This window comes from Peromyscus leucopus, chromosome 15 (assembly GCF_004664715.2).
Source record: "Peromyscus leucopus breed LL Stock chromosome 15, UCI_PerLeu_2.1, whole genome shotgun sequence".
NCBI classification, from domain to species: domain Eukaryota; kingdom Metazoa; phylum Chordata; class Mammalia; order Rodentia; family Cricetidae; genus Peromyscus; species Peromyscus leucopus.
The window spans coordinates 35,873,907-35,895,843 of NC_051076.1; the positions used below are offsets into that span (position 1 = coordinate 35,873,907).

Sequence of the window (21,937 nt, forward strand, 5' to 3'; positions counted from 1 at the left end):
ATTTCTAATTGGCCATAGTTGTCTCTCCATCTAGTACTGGGAGGCTGAAGTTTTTTTTTTTTTCTAGACATTCAATGATGTGAAATTACTCACAAAGTTAACCATTTCCTTTATTTGAATTATTAAAAGATTAAATTTGGGGAAATGGTGTTAATGGCTACTGAGAAGTCAAGCCTTCTGTGGAAATACATGGGAGTTGGGGGGTAGTAAAAGACCAGTATTGTCCTAAGCTCTCTTCGAGTCTACAGAACAATGGCAACTCTGTGATGATGCCTGTTTGTGTTCGGTCCCACCACTGCTGGAGCTAAGGACTCTGTCATAGTTTGATTTCTGTAGCTGTGATTAAACACCTTGACAAAAAACAGCTTAAGAGAGGAGGGGGTTTATTTGACTTACAATTGAAAGATATAATCCATAATTGCAGAGAGGTCACCATGGTAGGAATTCAGGCAGCACACCATACCCAGCAATCAAGAGAAAGAGACATGATGTGCCCTTGGTGCCTGCTTGCTAGGCTGCTTATGCTCAGCTAGTTTTCTTTATTTATACAGTCCAGGACCACCTGCTCAGGTAATAACACCACCACAGTGGGTCGGATCTTCCTGTGTCACTCAACAGTCAGGACAGTTTTTCAGACACACCTAGAGGCCAACCTGATTTAGGAAATTTCTCAACTGAGTCTCTCCTCCAGGTGATTGGAAGTTATGTCAAAGTGGCATTTAAAACGAACCAGCACACATGTCCACGTACAGTTTACCTTCATATATACCACTTCCTGTACTGACTCCATTTACCAAGGTTCATATATTCACTTCTCAATTCCCCAATGCAAAAGTGCGGAGCACTTGAAGAGTTGGGGGGATCATGAGAAGTCTTCCTGCAGCAGTTAAGGCCATTATCATGAGACTAGGTTCTTAATTAGAAAGAGGGAGTTGTCTCCTTCTTTCTCTTTCTCCTTCATGCTCTTCCCCTTCTGCTTTCCACCATGGGATGTGCAGTAAGAAGGGCCCTTGATAGGTAAGTGCTCCTCAACTTTGAACTACTTCATAGCCTCAAAAATTATACGAGTTTCTAAGAATACTTAAAGTTCTTTACAAATCACCTAGTCTCAGATATTCTGTAATAACATGAAATGAACTTAGATAGAAAATCAGTACCAAGATATAGGACTGTTCTTATAACAATACATAAATACATGAAATCAGCTTGAGAAGTGGATAACGAGGGTGGAAGAATTTGGAGACAGGAGCTAGAGAAATTCTCTGCTACTATGAATGGAAATTTAAAATCATTGTTGTGGGAATCAGAAGATGAGCTATAGCAGAAGCCTAAATTTTCTTATGGACTACTTAAATGATCCCAGTCGGGACTCTGGTAGAAAGATGCAAACAAAGACCATGAAGTCTCAGAGAGGAGGAATGAAATGTTAGAGACTAGAATAAAAGATAACCTTGTCACACAGTTATGGAGACGTGGAGAAAGTATGCCTGTGTTCTAGAACTTGGAGGAAGGCAGAACTATAACATCCTCTTCTGGAAGGGGAAGTTAAGTCGTCAGCAGCTCCATTTCATCTGATCCTTTCCCTTTTGGAACTAGGTTATCCAGAAGAAAAAGTTTCTAAGTACTAAAGTGTCCATTTCACTACATGGCTTCTTTTGGTCAGTTACAGTAAAAGAAAGGAGGAAAACAAGATTTAAATATCAAAGTTTTAAATAAAAGTGCTGTAGAATGTAAATATCTAAGTAACTCTTACCTGGGCAAGTATAGCAGCTTGTGCTTGAGAGAGAATGCTAATGAACTGATCAAGTGACTGCTCACTCAAGAGATTGATATGCACAGGAGAAAGCCAGGTTCTGTCCATCTGGACAATGGGAAAAGGATCCTGAAGGTTTTTCAGAGATCTTTGAGGCAAGCTAGGTTCTCAAGGGCACAGTTTCTGGAGAGGTACTTACAACATTAACTGATCTGCATCAGTTGGACACTCTGTCCCTCAAGTGCCAGCAAACCATACCTCCACTGTCCTGGCTAGGACTCAAGCAGGTCTAGGTGTGGCTACATCCACATCTCTGAAAGTATGAGCCATGAATCTTAGCAGTGTCCTCATGGAGGTAGTTCTGCAGGCACATAGAACCCAAGACGCTATCTCCAGAATATATAAAGCAAGAGGCGGAATAATTCTGAGGTAAGTTGACATTTCTGGATCAGATACTATTTCAGTACTCTTTTAAAGGTGAAATACAAATACTATGCTTCTCAAAAGGAGAATGTGAACTTAAAGAGGTTGCATAACATCATATTCTCATACAAAACCTTTAATGATACTGGGAAATTTTGGATTAGAGTGAACATTGGTAACTGTTGAATAAATTTAATAAAACACAAATGTGTTAGCATAATAGTGGAAGTTGTACAATAGTTGGAAGCTGGGGTTTTTGTTGCAATTTTAGATAAACTGAGGTCAAATTGGATCAATCAGTAAGATTGCCTGCCTTGGTAAAGTTGGAAACTACAAAGACAAGCCTTTCAAAAATGGAAATACTATGGTTCTAAAACAGCTGTTATGTTTCCAACAGGAAATGGTCACCTGGATGAGTGAGAATAAGCAGTACCTGCAAGAACGAGTAATGATGGTCATCACCAAAGTGCTCATCTTTGCATCCAAGAGAGTCAAGAAATATGTAAGTCACTGACTTCAGAAATTCTACTTACTCAAGACTGAATTTCTAGAGGTCTGTTTGCCAGGTCTTAGGTCTTGAGATCACTGATGCTGGCTCAGTGCCAACGGGCTAGGAGGCAGGGATGTCTAGAAAGTGTCAACAGCCTACATGACTATGACTCAATTTGAGCAGTGTTTTTTTCCAATTATTGACTAACTGCATTCTACTTTATACACATACAATGAGCGTGTTAAAACCCCAGATTTTTACTGTTTAGACTTTTCTCTGTTGAACCAGTGTTATTTGTAATGTCACATATTTCAGCCTCATCTTCCTTCCTGTTTTCTAAATTATTTTTAAACCTTTTTATTTTAAATACATACAACTAATTGTGGGGGGTATTGGCAAATACCATGGCCCATAGAGTAACAATCCACATGAGGCAAGAAGGAAATCCAGTTCAGCACTACTTAGTTAGTTGGTGTTGGTTCAAGCTTCTAGAGTCTGACTCCAATCAGTTATTGTAGGCATGTTTAAGTACAGTATGATTTGAAAGGAAGTTTCCTGGTGTAATACAATCCTCTATGTACAAGAAGGCATAATTATATCAAAACTCTTCTCAAACTACATGTCCTTTCTTCCAAGAAGATGGGTTGTAGAGTAAAGCTACCTATATTATCGTAAGGACCTTGGGAAGGATCTGGTGTGGTCTTGATCATACAGATAGTATAGATATTTACTATATGTAGGCTATTAACCACCTCTAGTACTCATGGTAGGAGCTAAGGGGAGCCCCTGGTTATACAGATAATGCAAAGGTCACCTAGACTATTAGCCACCTCCAATTCTGCTCATGGGAGCTTGGAATAATCTACCTGTACAGATAGTGTAGATTGCCAGGCTATTACCCACCTCCCTTTCCAGCCTTCTGGATAGAAAAACAGGTTATACATATTTTTCTTGAAAAGTAAATCCTGTGTGTTTAACATTCCTGGTTCTTGTAGTGCTGTGAGTGCAATGACTTTTGTGTCCCCAATAACTAATCCTTGAGTTCCTGTACTGTGCACCACACTAAAGTCTACACCTTCCCTTACTCCCCTCTTTACTGCACTCTGTCCCTGTCAGTGTGATATGTGTCTGCTAGGGGATGCTTTTCTATATGCCATGAATATATGTTGTCCTGTTGGTTAATAAATAAGCTGCTTTGACCTATGGCAAGGCAGCTTAGAAGCAGGTGGGAAATCCAAGGACAAAGACAGGAAAGAGAAAGGCAGAGTCCAGAAAGACGCCAGCCTGCCGCCTAAGGAGCCACATGCCAGCAGACAGGTATAGCCACGGAACACGTGGCAAAACATAGATTAATAGAAGTGGGTTAATTTAAGATATAAGAGCTAGCTAGCAAGATGCCTGTCATACGCCATACAGCTTGTAAATAATATAAACCTCTGAATGGTTATTTTATAAGCAGCTGAGGGACCACAGGGCTGAGTGGGACCTCGGGACCAGGTGGGACTGGAGAGAACTCTGACTCCATGTGTCCTGTCAAGATGTGTTCATTACCTTGTTTTTCTTAACTACAGTTGCACTGTGTTTACCTATGGTTCTTCATTGGGCTTGTAAACATGTCCCATTGATATCTCAATATGTGTAGCTTTATTTCACACTTCTAAATATGCTATGTGTGTCATGGTTTTGGTACATTGTGATGGATGTATCTTACTTTCCAGTTGATGATTATCAAGGTGTGTTTGAATGTTTCTGCCTTACATAATGCAAAGTACTGTGGGCAGGTCTATCCGGACATACTTAGTGGAGTAATATTAGGAGACAGGCATGAGTGGGTAAGGGTCATTAAAACATGGTTTGTATTCTTAGAGAGTCCATTTCTCACAGCTTCACAAATACTGGGATATAATTAGACTTGATTGCTGAATTTCATATGAAAATTGAAGAGATGTTCTAATTGTCAAGCTTTTCTGAAGCTTTCAGCTTTGAATACATCATTGCCACTTTCTCAGAAACCTCACACTGTGAACATTTCCCTCTTGTGGATGCTTATGTCAATATTTCCTTTTCTAATTTATCCTCTTAAATGATTTTCAAAAGTCAAGGGTCTAGATACAATAACTAGATGCCTCTAGCTGGTGAGTCTCTCATGGGGCTGCAGTTCAGCTCTCAGTCTAAAGGCTGACTGAAGTTAAAGGGAATCTAATGTCAAGCTCACTGAATTGGTCCTTTGTTGATTTTTATATATAAAACATTTATATATAGTCTACTAATGTTCATTTAATTATTGATTAAGTTCTTAGGTTTAAGAATAGTTCATCCCTCATATATTTTCTGTGCTCCTAACACATGTTATCCACTCAGCAGTTATTTGATGCCAACTGTTTATCTGCTATCTGTTCATGCACTTCACTCTGAATTTTGATATACTCCATGAAGCCACTCCTAGGGAGTAGGTCAGACATTTGGAAATTGTCTTATGTGACCATTCCCTTCTTTTTTTTCCTTACTGTAGCATAGGATATGCTCCTTTTCTCACAGGACACTTCAGGTGTGAAAAATGTAATCACACACATTCAAGTGTGACTCCCAAGCCACACATGGTTAGTTACAACAGATTGGGCAAGTCCAAATAGGATGACCAAGTACTGCGGTGGTCACTAAAGGCCACCAGATGGCAACACATCAGCATTTTTCAGAGCATTGCTAGCTACCCAACTGCTTGTTTGGGTCTTGAGAACATAAACTTCATTAAATCAGCTTTCTTTTAAAAATAATGTCTTAGAAAAATAGTTAGGTCAATGAAATTTATATATAAACATATATATAATATACAAAACAATTATATATTTATAAGTATGCATATATATAGTTACATACATATAACAACATAATCCAAACTACTGTTAATAAATTAAAAGCTGGGCTTCCCACAGGCCTAGTATGTCTCTCTCAGTATCTAGCACAAAGAATATTTGTCTGTTCTTTGATTACACGTGACTACACACTCTGTGCTACAGTATTGTCCAGATACTAGATGGAGATTTTTTTTCTTTATAAACCACCCTTGTCTAGGTAGACTGTTGAAGAATCCTGACAGCCACTTGTGTCTTATTTAAAAATACCTTTAAAAATGATGATTCCCCTCACATGATAATGTAGCTGTCAGGGTAGAGAAGCTTCCCTGCATCCCATGAATACCTGTTCATTCCGTTAAAGGAGGCAGCTTCTTATAGGTGGAGGCATGTGAGCTAGCAATGTTATATAGAGCTACCAATAGAAAGAATGTTTCCATCTTTGTTCCTTTGGCATCTTTAAAGATAAATGCACTGCTGCTGCCCTCCTACGAGGACAAAAACAAGAGAGGATAGACGATAAGACACCAGTGTATACAAAATGACCAAGGAGAAGAACAGGTCCCATCAAGTTCAAGTGAAGCAAAGTTTGCTCTTGGCAAGGATAAGTCAGGGAAAAGTCAAAGGAAGAATGTGGGCCAGGTCTTATGTTTTTGTTATTTATTACTGTGTAGCACATTACCCTATTTTGGATACTGTCTGTAAACTACATAACCAATTTAATATTAGTAGCTTTAGACCACAAATCTATTTATCCAACAGTTTCTGTGGTTCAGGGTCTAGGTATAATAACTAGATGCCTCTGGCTGGTGCGTCTCTCACGGGTTTGTAGTGCAGCTCTCAGCCTAAAGGCTGACTGAAGTTAAGGAGAATGCTAAATGTATCCAGCTCAACTGATATCATCAGAAAAACTAGGTGCTGGCTTTCGCTCCATGCTGCTGGTCTTCATCTCATCCCTCCTGCATTACAGGCCCTTCTGCCTATATGCCACTTGCCATCCATGGACTCTTTTATTATCCCTCTTGACAGACCATAGAAGATGCAAATCTAAACCTTCCTTTAAAAAGTGGGTCTCACAGACAACTCTTGAGCTACAGCTGCTGCACATTGTTCCACATATTTATTTCATTATACCATCCTATCCTTTCCATCTTCCTCACAAAATGACAGTGCTCTAATTCCTTAATGTGTGTATATGCAGCAATGAAAGGAATCAGTGGAGGGCCTTCACTGGTCAACTCCCAGAAGGCAGACTAAACAAAAAAATGATAACCAGTACACCTAACAGAGGAGCCCATGGGGTAGCATCCATGAGCGCTGGGATGGCACAGCTGTAAAGGGGACCAGGGGAGTCTAGAGCCAAGAAACAGAAAGACAATGATGTGTATGTGCTAATTGAATGGATTAAATGGAAACTTATGCTAAATACTAGGCAGGCCCTCCCTTAATATAAATGAAACTCACTGGTGGGCACATGTGAAGATTCCCTTTTCCCTGAAAACCTTCGATAAGCATTCTGAGGGGGGAGAGGAGCCTTAACTATTCCAAAGCAAAGTACCTAGGTGATGAGCCTTGCTTCCAATTAAAACCCCCACCATGAAGCATTATTACAATATTTTTTTTCAATTTTAGAATTTTTTGACAATTTCACACACATATACAATGTATTATATATACATATATATGTATACATATGTTTTATATATGTATATGCCCCTATGACTCTCTTACCGTCCTCCCCTCTTGCTCACCTCCTTACATAGTGGTCTCCCTCGCACTTTGTTGCCTTATTATTTAGTTCATGTCCTGTGCAGGAAGCCAAAGCTGCTGCTTTCATGATTACAATGGCTATGGCATATTAAGAAAATAGTATTTCAAAGCACTCCTCCCTGTCCTCTGGGTCTTGTTATTGCTTCTCTTTATTTTCCAAGAATTCTTGGGGCTTTGAACAGAGTATGGAGTGGATAGAGATGTGTCATTTAAGGCTGGGTTCTCAATGGTCACTATTCTTAACATACTTACCAGTTGAGAGTCTTCACGTTGACTGTTGCCTGCTGCAAAAAGAAGTTTCTCTGAGCAAGACTGAGAGAAGAGCCACTACGCAGGCATGACAAAAATATTTAGAAGACAGTTTGGCTACATGTCTTCTTAGCAACACATCAGTGCTGAAGATTTCCCTTAGGGTCTGTGACCTCCTTCATCATAGGCATTTGAAAGGTCTATAATACTAGGCATGTATTTCCTCTTTTGGATGGAGCTTCAAATCCAATACAAGTGGTTGGTTACACCCTGCACCAGACAGTCATGCCATTATTTCACCCATGGGCATATCTTGCCTGATAGATCAGTAAGATAGATCTGTAAATGTCTGCAATAAAAAGGGAGAAGGTAGAAATTTGATCAGAATTCCCTAACTTTGGTAGCAAAGCTACTTTTCTCTGGGCCTTTTCTTCCTTGGATAAATTTTCCACGAGAGTGGAGCATATCCCGTCAAAGTTCTCAAAAAGCCTCATGGTCAAAAAGGCAAAACCGTGATTGACACCCATCTGAAAGGACTGTGTGCAGTTTAACAACCTGCCTTCTTTTTCTCTTGGCCAATCCTAATGCCCTGCAGGCAATCTAGACAGTCACACCTACTATGCTAGATTCTGTACAGCAAATAGAAATTACCATCAGCTTTCATTGCAAGCATAAGCACTCAGAGTTACATAAGTTACATCCACATGTTCATGAGAAAGAATAATCAAAGAGCATGAACGGCAAGAACTGTAATGCATATACCCTTATGGTCTTCCCTGTAAACAACTGGTCCCCAGCTTCAATGATCTAAGCTAGGAAGTATTTCTTTATCAGGTCCAACATAGAAATTTCCACCATCACCAACCCTTAGGATCAAAACACAGGAGTGTTCCTTAAGATCTTGCCAGTCAACAGAATCAAGAAGCTTGATAGGCTGAATCAAGGAGCAGAACACCCAAGGGATAAGAGCACATCTCCCTAGAACTAGGTGGGTTCTCTTACCTGCTTCTAGATTCTGGGCTGTAGCACTCATAAAATGAAATGTTCCAGGATAGTGTCACACAGTAGTGTGGGTGAAAACAGTTCAAGGACACCCAAAGAAGAAACAGATTTATTTTGTCTCCCCTTCTCCCACTCTCAGCACCCCAATTAGACTATGGCCTTGGGTAACTTCACAGGGACTCGGGGAGGACAGAGACAGAGAAATGGCATAGAAATGGTGGAAAGAAAGAGAGCAGGCCTTGGGATCTTTCTAGAGGGTGCATTTGGAGTTTAACCTCTACCACCAACACCTGCCACAGCAAATACTAAAATCGTCCGTCTGGGATAATAATCCCTCATCTTGGTAACAAGAAATATCTTACGACCATGCCACTAGTGCACAAGGCTATAGACTGATAAAGCAGTTTATCTTTTAAAAAACACAACTATATCCCACACACTGATAAATAGTTCCTAGCGTCATACAAACACACACCATCCATCTCATCTCCATTTATGACCCTGTAATTGCACTTAACTCAGCCAGAAAAATTACTCAAGACAAAAATCGAAATACTCAACTAGCTAATGTGTTAAGGAAGGTGTAGGGGGAGATGCATCAACTGTAACAATATCTTGGAAATGGGAAGCACAAAAGAAAACTTCACATTTCACTCATATAGTCATTTAAAGCATTTAACATAGGAAAATTGGAGCTTTCCAATAGTTTGAAATTCTTCAAAACTTCAGACCTGAGCTGAACACTAATGGGAGATGCCTACAGGTCTCTGCCCATCACTGTCCCACTCCTCCATAGAGGCATTTGCTACCTACCAATTCCTACCTGGATTAGGAAATACAAACTAAAGTTGAATTACTATTATCTCAAGCAGTCCCCAAGGAAATCCCCCACATTATCAGTTGTCCCTACAGCACCTGAGACAAAGATAATGTTTGTTTACTTTCATTTCACAATACAGGAAACTGAGCCTCAACAGCAGAGCCCAGGATCTGTGTACAGGGTTTTAAGACTCTGGGTCAGTGGTTCTCAACCTTCCTAATGCTGTGACCCTTTAATACAGTTCCTCATGTTGCGGTGACCCCAACAATAAAATTATTTTCATTGCTACCCCATAACTGTAATTTTGCTGCTGTTATGAATTGTAAGTATCCGTGTTTTCTGATGGTCTTAGACAACTCCTGTGAAAGGGTCATTCATCCCCAAAGAGATCACGACACATAGGTTGAAAATCACTAAGCGGTACCCTCCTACTTAAGAAGATCCAATGCAAACTTAATGTTGACTGTACAAAGCTAACGCACTTTCTCCCTTGTTTTCTGATTAGCCAAGTATTGATGCTCCATGTTTAGGTCTCCTGGCAGCAGAACTCTCACTCTTGTGTTCCCATGAAGATCCCTTAATCACACAACAAGCAATCACAGGGATGAATTACGTCCTCAAAATTGCAATGTATCAGAAGTGTAAGTACAGCTCACTATGTTCTGTTACTAAAAAGTTGCTCTAATTATTTGACTTTTGAAGAAGCCTCTATGTCTACAATTTATTTGTAAACCCTACCCCAAGATATGTGACCTTACTTGCTAAAATATGACTTTAAACCTTACTTAAGCATTGTCGAGGAAGTTTTCTAATTAGTAAAAGCTGGTACTTCAAGATCTTTGCAGCTTCTAGATCTATTTATGTTTCTTGGGGTTGTGTTGAACATTGATGGAGGGGACAAGGATGGCAGATAATGTCAGGAAGAAAGAGGAAGGATAAATTATAGAACTGAAGCATTTACAGGAGGTATGCCCCCCCCCCAATGGTTGTTAAAGAGAAATATTCAAGGAGCTAGCAAAAGATAGACTGAGTGCCCAAACACCTAGAAGCCAGAAATTAGAAGCCTCATAACTCACAAGTCATGCAGAATGATTTTGTCTTATTAGGAAGAAAACTATCCTTAGATTATGTTATTTGCCATTTTAGATTTTAAAATACAAGCTAATAAGGAGAATGAGTTCCAAATACTTTAGCTGTTCACAAGAACAAACCTGAAGCCTACTTCTAAGAATAAAAGCATTCCAGTATTCAACAAGATAAATATAAGAATGTTCAGCACCCAGTAAAACTTACAAGACAGCCAGATACAGCAATGTCCATCTCATCCTTTAGAAAGTTTATGGAAGAGGACTTTGAGGTCAAAATCAGACTGGCCTGTACAGTCAGATTCTGTCCCAAAGGAGAAACAAACAAGAAAAAAATCAGTCATAAAAAGAAAGTAAGGGGGACCTTAGGATGACTGTGGCTTATAATAAATTTTGGTTTTACTCAATTACTAAGCAAGCCTCAATGAAACATTTCACTATTAAGATAAGAATTTATACTGTATCAAGCTGATAATAGAAAAATAAATAAATAAATAAATAATAAATAAATAAATAAAAAGAAAACAAAATTTGAACTATTAAAAAATGTATTTTGCTAAAGTAAAAAGGGGGGAACTAGGGACTCATCATTCCTCTCCACATTCTATTCTTTCTCTTGTTTTATATATTTAAAATTTTTATTGGTGGATTCTGACTGGAGTATCCACTGCAGATAAGCACTGGAGGGCTCCTGTTGCAAATCACCCTCTGGTGCGATGGAAGGATCTTTCTACTGGCACTTGGAGGGGACCCGATCTGGTGTTGTTGTGGGCCCGGAGTTCTGTTTGTGTCTTTCCTCAGGACAATGAGGTTTTTCTTTGGGTTCCTGAGCACTGTGTGTGCCCTGTGGCTGCTGCTGAATTCCAACATGGCAGATACCTATTGGGCTTTCATGAAAAACTCTCCCCTTCTGATGACAATGGGGATTGAGAACCCAATACGGCCAGCTTTGGCAAGCATTAATGTAAGCTTAGGAACTGTAACCATGCAGTTGAATTCTCCAGAAGAGCTTAAGTTGTGCTGGGATCAAGAAAAATGGGCCTTGGTGGTTTGTGTTCCTGGAGTTGTGTCCATGCCAGTGGATGCTCCCACGCTCCAGAAGAGAATTTGACATCTCTGTTGCTGTTGTTGCTGTTATAGCAGTGGTGGCCACCGCTGCTACTGTTTCCAGGATTACCATTTCATAATTGGTTACTACAGCTAGCATAGTGGAGACCCTGGCAAGAAAAGTAGCTACCACAGTTAGTTTATCTTTCACTCTATTGGGCATGATAAATTTAATTCAATAATTATATACATTTTGATTGGTTTTGAAAGTTATAAATTTATAAACTCAAGCTCCATTTGCTTTTGGGATACCATCTTACAAGGACTCCAGTTTGCAGTAAGGCTCGTTAAGGAAGGGAATGGCCCAGTTGCCTTTTGCCTACTGGCTATGGGTGGGTTAGGACTTCTGTTGGTCTTTTCTGTGTTGAACACACAGATTGCAAGCCAGCACCACTTTGAGATCTTTAGCAGCAGTTAACTCTGCAGCTCACACATGATTGAGCCTGTATGATAATGAGTATTCAGAGAGGGGTAGTGCCTGGGGGGCACTCACCAACCTAAGACAGAGTGCCTGTGTGGCCTGGGCAGGTGTCTCCATAACAGGTAAAGTGACTTGCTGACATCCCATGCAACCTAAGTCAGAAGCTCATTTTTTAGTAAAAGGGGGGGACCTGTAGGGCCCTGGCTCCCGTTTCGCGTAGCTCTTACTTTGCTTGCTGGCCTTGACCTTGATATCCTCCCTATACTAATTCCCTGCCAGTGTCCACCCTCCTGAATGCTTAAGAGAAGTTCCTTATTTGTGTATCTTGCATATTGGATGTTAACAGCTTAGATGCAAGATTGTAAAACATCGGTAGCAAACTTCTGCCATTTGGGGTTCTCCCATTGTGCTGTAAGCCTCTATTTAAGGCCTCCTCCCTCCTTCAATAATTTGGCATTTGGCATTCTGATGAGGTGAATGACCAAATAAATAAATAAACAAACAAACAAACAAATAAATAAGAAAGTAAAATACAACCCACTATGAGGATAAAAATCAGCCAAAACTTATCAAAGACTGCAATGGATAATATAACTAGTAGAGAGGGTCATTAAAAACAATTATCACAACTATATTTTACTTATTTAAAAACTTTTAAAAAATGTCAACATGGTAAGTAAAGATACAGAAATTTTGAAAAGACACATAATGTCCCACTACTCAGGAGACTGAGGCAGGAGGATCATGAGTTTGATGTCACATTAGGTTGCATAATCCAAGTGGGAAGAAAAGAAAGAGAGAAAGGAGAAGGGAGGGTGAGTAGGAAAAAGAGAGGAAGAGAGGAGAGAGAAATCCATGAACTTATACTGAATGTGTAGAGGACAATAGACTATGTGAAATGAAAAACACTTGGGCAGGAATTAACAGCAATTAAACACTGAAGAATAAATGGTCTGTGAGACTACAGCAGTAGTAATTATCAATGGTTAGATAGAAATAAGAAAGACTGAACAATAAACAATGACTAAATGATATAAATTTCATAAAAGCTACAACTTATAGACCTAAAAAGTTGAGTAAAGTACAAAAAAAAAATAAAGGAAGCACAATAAAGACACATTTAAATTAAATTATTTATCACCAAAGATAAAGAGAAAATGTTAAATTTGAAATGAGAGGAAAGATTTATTTATGTATAATAGATTTCTCATCAGAAACAATGGAAGTGTGAGGCAATTAAACAGAGAAAGAAAAGTTATCATCTTATTGTTCTCCTACCACCAAAAACACCTTTCAAAAGAAAATTCATTGAAGATATTTTTCAGATATGCAAACATTCTTTCCCAACAGATCTACATTTTAAGAAATGTTGTAGGAAACCCATCAAGAAAACACAGCCAAATAATGTGAAATTTTCAATTTTTTCCCCTAAATGAAGGAATAAACTACTAGAAATTGAAACCATGTAAATAAATATTTAACATAACACATATTTTTCTCTTATTTAAATCTCTTTGAATGATAATTATTTAAGACAAGGATGAAAGTAATATAAAAGCAAAGTGAATAAGAATAAATAAATTAAAATTTGAAGGGAAGAAACATACCAATACTTTTTAAAGATTTTTCTACTGTGCACAAAATCATGGAAAAATCCTATGAAAGTAAACTGTATTATGATCAAATGTATCATATAAAACTTAACACAGCAATCACGATAATGTAGAGTTACATATTACTAACTAGAATGGAGATAAAGTCAATTCACAAGGTATCTTTAATCCAAATGAAGTCTATAAGATGGAGAATAAAAAGAAACCAGGTGAGAAAGACAGAAAACTCCAATTAACTCCAATATAATAAATAAAAATGTTCAAAATACCCCAAAATTAAAGGCAGAGGTTGTTGGATCATACAAAATGCAAGATCCAACTATATACTGCCTATAAGAAATCTGTTTAACTAGGAAGACACAAATAATAGTTAGAGAATAACAAAACACTAATAGTAATCAAAAGAAAATAGATTATGGGCTATATTAATATAAAAAGTTGAATTTCAGAGCAAGAAAATGTTTCTGAGAGGAAAGGGTTATTTTGTAATGATGAAGTGGTAGAATAGCTAACAGACATAACAATCCCCAACACTCCGGTGTCTAAAAAAAGTATCATCATAAAAATTAGAAATAAACTTACCAAAAATATAAGTGTAAGAACAAAGAGAAAGATCCACAATTAGTCAGAGAATTCAAAAGCCTTCTTTCAGCAGTATGTAATCACACAGAAAATCATTAAGGATCTAGACTTTAACCAGCATGAACTAACCATCATTTACAGAGTCCTGCACCAGCAACAGAAAAAGGAGCCATGAAATAGATACTTTAAGCTAGAAAAAAAATTAAATAATTTTCTGACAAAATGGTGCTAAATTAGAAATCAAAATAATAAATATCTGGAAACCTCAAAACATTTGGAAGCAAAATAACGTGCTCCCAAATAGCCTGCCAATCAAATAAAAAAGATGCAGGAAATATATTTTGAACCGAATGAAAGTGAAAAATCTAATGTGCAGATAAAGAAGTACTAAGAGGGAAAATTCATACGTTGATTTGCCTGTTTTAGAACAGAGAAAATGTCTCAATCCTGAGCAGCCTTCATCTCGCAAAACTAGAGAAAGAACAAATAAAGCTAAAGCAAGCAGGAAGGGGGAATCAACAGACATAAAGAAGGAAATAAGGCCACCAGAAAACAAGACCAAAGCAAGGAAGAAGGAATGACAGACTGTTTGGGATGATCAAGGGGACAAGAAGATAGATAACTCAAATTGCCAGAGTTAAACATGGCTTCACTTAAGTACTTTATAAATTTTGGACCCATGCCACCTTTTCCTTTTATGAGAATAGGCCATGAGCAGAGTGTTAGGTAGCCAGAATATTGTAGGCATCCCAGGATTGAGTAGGAAACTGGAAATAACAAGGTCTTACGTTAAAACAGTAATCAAGCGAAAACCTTATATACTTTTCCCTAACACAGCTAAACTTGTAAAACGCAAATCTAGCACGGCAAGTGACAGAGAGACCAGTAACCCAAAGGAGATAACTTCTGACTTTGAATTACTATCCAAGACCATGCAAGGAGACAGAAACAAAATTGCCCAGGTATATTCTATGTAATTTGTTTGAAATGAATCATTGCCCTTAGTAGTAACTTATCTCCTCAAAGATGGTGTTTTGAATAACTCAATTTTCCTTTTCTTTATTCAGAAAGACAAATGACTAAATGATTCACAGGGCATATGATTTCCTAAGTTTCATGCCACTTAGGAATTATGTCTACTATCTTCAAATATAGCAATTTAAAATATACTACTTGTTATGAAATGTAAATTATATAGATGCTTCTTAGTGATAATAATATGTGAGTAACTTCCAAATTTTTTGTTGTTTTGTTTTTTGAGACAGGGTTTCTTTGTGTAGTTTTGGTGCCTGTCCTGGATTTCACTTTGTAGACCAGGCTGGCCTTGAACTCAACGAGATCTGCCTGCCTCTGCCTCCTGAATGCTCAGATTAAAGGTGTGCACCACTGCCACCCGGACAACTTCCAAATTTTTTGACAAAATTAATGGAGTCAACAATTAAGTCTTTTCTAAAATGTGATTAATTTCCCCCAACAAATATCAGAATGATATTTAACTTTGATTTTATTTTTTAAAAGTTCTATGAAGTTTTACAAAAAGGGCTGGGCATAGTTATATGTGCCTATAATTCTAGCACTCAGGAAGCAGAAACATTGGAGTGGCAAATTCAAGGCCAGCCTGATATGTATAGAGATACCATCTTAAGGAGGGAAAAACTATTTACGTGATGCGCTGGTAAGTCTTAGTATTAAGCAAATAATTTTTACCCTATCCTAATCCTAGAGAAACCATTAAGATCTATAACTCTATATTATTGTTTCATTCTTCATGGTTCATACTTTTTACCTAGAGCCTTGTAAGTCTCCCCAGCACTGGGCCCAAGTTGGGCTGTCAAGTGGATTAACTTTCAGACATATATACTGATCCAACAGCTCAGCACAAGTTCTGGGAAGGACCTTCAGGTTAGCCTACCTCTTAGGATAAGAAGCTCTAGGGTGCTCTTTCTTCTAGACTTGAAATATAGAGCAATGATTCTCATCCAATGGCTGATATGGTTAAAATTGTGGAAGGCTAAGGACATGCCAAAGCAATGTACCTAAATGATTACTGTGGTCAAAGGATACCATATGGATATTTGCAATACATATATACCTGATGGTGCCTCTTTACAAAGACAAGGGTTTTTTGTTTGTTTGTTGTTTGTTTGTTTGTTTGTTTGTTTTTGTTTTTTTTACACTCATAACCTCAAAACTTGCAAGGCTGGTTGAATATAAATATGTCCATTTCCATAAGGAAACTGGGAATCTCTGTAAGCTTGCAAGCAAACCTTCTTCATCCACACACTCTCCTGTCCAGTCCAATACTAGGGCATAGATCTCTGAGCACCATGATTGAGCTACTGAATCTGGGACTAGCAGCCTTCTTGTAACTTTTCCCCAGTGGCTCTTGAGATTTACTATCAACATGTCTCTCTGGGTTTGATCCTCTCTCATCTGAGTTCAGTGTTTAGAGAGCTCCTTAGACTGGAGTACCCTAGACCCAAGTGTTTGAATCTGTTATTCAGTTTCTTGTTAAACCACAGAAAGTTCAGAGTTAACAGGGCAAGGAAGGACAATGACTAGACAACAGAGATGTAGACCTCCAGAGTAGATCAAACAGGGCTGAGAGAATCCAAGGTTCCAACAAGAATACCAACCTGTGGGTGGGAAGAATCCAAAGCTGTACCAAGGCACTCAAGAGGCCACCGCTAAGTTCAAAGGATGCAAACAGGGATGCAAGCAGTAAGGTTGTTCACTAGGGGAGCTGGGTACAAAACAGTGTAGCTGAAAACTTCTGGCTACAAAGCAACACGAAACTATGAAGACTGTATTTAACATGAAGACAGTTTGTAAGTCAGGTCACTCCTCTTTTCTATAGGAACAGTTTGTGAGGACAAGACTGCATAAATAATTCACAGAGGATGAGGAACATATCAGTCATTAAAACAAGTTCATACAATACAGACTAATAATCTCAGAATAATTCATCTGTTTGTGACATGGGGTTCTCCACAGACATATTTTTAAATAGTTTTATTCTTGGAAAATTCCATATAGTGTATTGTGATCACATTCATTCCTCCTCTCCCAACTCTTTCCAGATTCACTATCACCTCCCTACCCACCCAACCTTGTGTCCTGTTTGGTTTTTATTTGAAAAATAAATTAAAAACATCAAGTGCAATCAAGTTCTATGCAAACTACTCTTGGGTGTTAGGCCTGCCCTGGCGTGTGGTTGACTTACCAGAGGCCACATTCTTAATAAAAATTGACCCTTACTTTCCCAGCAGCTATCAAATGTCAATAGTGCCTCAGCTAGGGGTGGGACTTCCTGTTGACCACCCCCACTCCATGGTGGGATTTTGCAGAGATTTTTTTCTTTTCATTTTACTTTATTAAGAAATTTTCTACTAACTCTACATACCACCCACAGATGCCCTCCTGCGTCCTCCCACCCTCCAGGCCTCCCTCCCAAGCCACCTTACATCCCCACATCCCCAAATCTAGGTCTCCCATGGGAAGTCAGCAGAGTCTGGAACACTGAGCCTAGGCAGGTCCAAGCCCCTCCCCACTGCACCAAGGCTGCACAAGGCGTCACACAACAGGCACTGGGCTCCCAAAAGCCTGCCCATGGTGAGAGGAGGGATTCTGCAGGCAGGGGACGTCGAGATCATGATGGATAGACAAGCAGAGATTTTTTTTAATTAGCATGTGTAACAATAAGAAATGCATGGCAAATTATGATATAGCAATTTATAGTATATTTTGCAGTCATCAAATCAGGTAGCATCAGAAACATGCAATATTGCAATGTAACAATAATAAACAGATGAGGAGATCTCTAGATTCCAGATGATTTTCTGTGGTTAGTGTGCTCTTGGTAGAGCACCCCTCCTCCCCTGTGGGTGTGTTTGTGCATTTATGTGTGAGTGTGCATGTATGTGTGCGTGTACATGTGTGAGGAGAGGTGCATTGATTCTTCTGTAATCACATGGAGTCCAAAAGTTAACATCAGGAGTCAGCCTCAATTGGTTCTCTATTTTTTTAGGACATGGTCTCTCACTGAATCTAGAGCTGATTGATTCAGCTAACCTAGCTGGTCAGTGGCTCCAAGGAGCTACCTGTCTGTTCCAATCCTAAGCATGGAGCTCACAGATATGCATCACCAATCCCCAGATTTTACCTGAGTGCTGGCCATCCAAACTCAGGTCCACATGCTTGCATACCAATCACTTTACAACTGAGCCATTTCCCCAGTCCCCACCAACTCTACTTTTTAATAGACCTACTATCGTATCCATAGCTTTACAAGACAAAATCTTCTAATATCAGCTCTAGGTTTCACTGAGAACTGTTTTTTCTGTAATTTTAGGTATAACTTAGAGTAACCATTGTTGAGTAAACAAATATTTCAATGAAGAAATGATCACTTCCAGTGGTATTTTAAAATTAAATTTTTTACGAAAATATCTGGCTTTCTTCAAGTAGGACAAACTACAGCAATCCACTTACCTCTCCAAGCCACAATAGTTCTTTGGTTTTCTCACACAGCTTTCCAACATTCTCATCCCTCAATGATCTGCTGAGTATGTGAAGGCTAGGGATGGAGGGCTGGGTGCTATCCACCCTGTCTCAGACCTCAGACATGCCTTAGTGAGCAAAAGGAAAAGTAATTCATCTCTTCATTAAAAAACATGAGTGTTTTGTCTGCCTGAATGTATATGCACCCTATGCCTGTCTGGTGTCTGTGAAGGTCAGAAGAGGGCATCCTATCCGCTGGAACAGGAGTTATGGGTAGTGGTGAGCCACTGTGTGGGTGCTGAGGAGAGAGCCCAGGTCCTTTGCAAGAGCATCAAGTGCTCATAACTCCTGAGTTATCTATCCAGCCTCAGTACTCCATCCCTTTAAAGGCAATAAGTAAAATCTTTTATTGGTAAGATTAGAGGCATTTTCCATTTGCATGTATGATGTGTTTTTCATACAAAGGCAAAAAAGAAATTGTGGCACCTTTCTCCTTTCTATTCCCAGAATCATTTATAGCCTGTGGATAGTCCTCAAACTTCAAAAGGAACTGTTTACATAGCAATTGTTGAACCTTAGTCATGGGCATATGAAACATCTATGTTTGTTCACATCCATTCATCCTTTCTTCCTGTCCTTGTCTCTCTGTCTCTGTCACTGAAAGAAAATATATACTTTCCCATCACCTTGACTCTTTCATCCTAGTTCCTCCAGCATCTTCTATGAGCCACATTTATTTCTCACACTGTTGAAGATGCGGTAATATTTGGCACTGAAATTGTTTTAAGAGTAGAAGATAAGTTTCGTATAATAACACCTGGGTTTTGATTATCATTACACTAACACTACCACAGACACACTTGCTATCATTTTTTAGCAGAAAAGCAGTTTCCATAGTTCACGAATGTCTTGTGTTTCTGCCTGGTTGAGAACCCCCACCCACCTACTTCCGTGCCTTGAAACAGCTAAGCTATGGTGTCTCGCTTACACTGGTGGTCACAAATGTCCTTTTGATTTCAGAGTGTGGGACAGACATTACTGCCCCACTTGCTGAGTGACTTCGTGTGGACCCTCCTGAGGAAGCTTTTCTCATCTAACAAGGAATCAGCACTTGAGGCTGCATTCTTACTGAATCTGACTTTGGAGTATCATGCTCAGAAGATCACCACGGTAATGTAGTTGACAGCAAGCTAAGAACAGAATGTGCTCTCAAAAGTCCACTTTTCAGCTTTACTTTCTATTTCTTTACATCCCTGTCTTTTGCTATTGTTCCTTGAGTCACTTTAATCAGATGAAGCTTTTGTGAATTGCTTCAAACAGGGAAACTTGTAGGGACTGTTACAATGAATTACACTTACCAATTGTAGACGAATTTCTAAACAGTCTTACTAAATAAGAAACACAGAGCCAAATACAGAGGTAATAGCCAAAGAGATCAGAGCAACAGCCACAACTAGCTTTAGCTTACCACCAGCAGTAGCTTCCACAGAGAGAGCTTCTTTCTGTCTAACCCATGTTTTTATTGCCTTCTTGTTCTGCCTTCTCATTGGCTGTAAGCCCAGCCACATGACTTCCTCATCACTGCCTGTCTATACAGACCTCCAGATCTCTATGGTTGGTACTGGAATTAAAGGCTCATGTCACCACACTTGGCTGTGTCCTTGACCACACAGAGACTCTGCCTGCCATGTAATCTGATTAAGGGCATATGCTACCTCCGCCTGACTTCTGTTTTATGGCCATTTGACCTCTGATCTCCAGGCAACTTTAATTTATTAACATACAAATAAAATATCACATTTCAGCACAAATAAAATATCACCACAATTAATCATGTTAGAACATTTTGCCATGTTTACTTTGCTGGTTTTTAAAAGAGAAATATATTAATAGCAAATACCTTTGTAATTGAAATCTCCCATGTAGCATTTAAGGAACATTTTCAAGGACTCTCAGATTGGAGTAGCACTGGTTAAGAAATTTGTGCTGTCCAATACAACATGAAATATGGAACTATGTCTTATTCAAAGTTCAAAAAAATGAAGTTTTTTTTAGTTATTCCCTTTACATTATGGCCTCCCTCTTGCAATTCTTTATGGCATTTTTATTTGCTATTAGATGTCTAAGTGAAATGAAAACTTAGTTTTTCATTATTAGAATATTTTGTCCATATGTACTTGTGTAGTGACAGAATAGCGAATATAAGAATAACTTAAATGCAGAATCAACAAAATAATGCAATTTGTATTGTGTAGTCATAAATGAATATGAATATGCATGTTAGTTTTACCAGGAGTTACACAAAACTAACTCAACTATTTATATTTCACTTCTTGTCATTCACATATCTTACTAGTATTTTCTGCCTTCAATGTGCTGACAAATAAGGAAAGACAAAAGAGAATAAATAGGTTGCTGTTGTATTACTCTAACAGAATACGTTTAGAATGGATAGTTTATAGTGAATAGAGGTTCATGTCTTACAGTGCTTGATTCTGGGAGGCCCATAGCTTTTATCTAGCAAGGACCCCCTTGCTGTATCATCTCATGGAAGAAATAGGAAAGGCAAGAGAACATTGCAAGATGAAGAAGAAGAGGGCAAACTCATTCTCTTATCAGAACCCCAACAACAAAAAACCCACTCCTAGGGATAACCATCCCAACTACTCATGAGCACTGACCCCCAGGACCTAGTCATCTTTTAAAGGCCTCATATCTGAGGCATATGTGAGTCAAATGCTTGCTGAGCAGTCTTGGAGACCTGAGTTTGATACATAGAACTAATATAAAAACCAAGTCCAGTGGAGTATGTCTATTACTCAAGCCCTTGTGGTCTGAGACAGGTGGATCCCTGGGGCTCCTTTGCTTAGCCAAAATAGCAACCTTTAGGCTCAAACACACCCTATCTCAAAAACATAAGGTAAAGAAATGGTAGAGGAAAGTATTCCTGATATCAACCTCCGGCTTCCCCTTGCACCTTACCTTACAGGTAAACAAACAGAGAGGCAGAGGGGGCGGGGGAGGGAGACTGCTGCATTTGGGAGTTAGGTTTCTAACATGGCATTTGGGGGACATCCTCAGACCATGACACCCTATCTTTCTCTTCCTTTCTATATCATCGTTTTTGAGCTAAGTGGTTAGAGTTTCAGTTAGATGCTTCAGGTATTCAGCTTGTTTTTCCATTGAGCTTCCCCATATCATGGCAATTCTATGCACATGAAGCACTGTGAACATTGCATGTAACTGGAGCTACAAGAACCATGCAAGCCT

General features: G+C 38.9%; 1 protein-coding gene across 1 annotated transcript in view; it reads left to right on the plus strand.

Moving 5' to 3' along the window:
• Mroh9 (maestro heat like repeat family member 9) overlaps positions 1-21,937 on the plus strand; it is a 59,779-nt gene that overhangs the window by 12,282 nt on the left and 25,560 nt on the right. The window contains exons 7-10 of the mRNA XM_028864487.2: positions 2,574-2,678; positions 9,865-10,000; positions 15,005-15,129; positions 19,688-19,837. Of these exons, the coding sequence (XP_028720320.1) occupies positions 2,574-2,678; positions 9,865-10,000; positions 15,005-15,129; positions 19,688-19,837 (516 nt within the window). The remainder of the gene's footprint in view (positions 1-2,573; positions 2,679-9,864; positions 10,001-15,004; positions 15,130-19,687; positions 19,838-21,937) is intronic.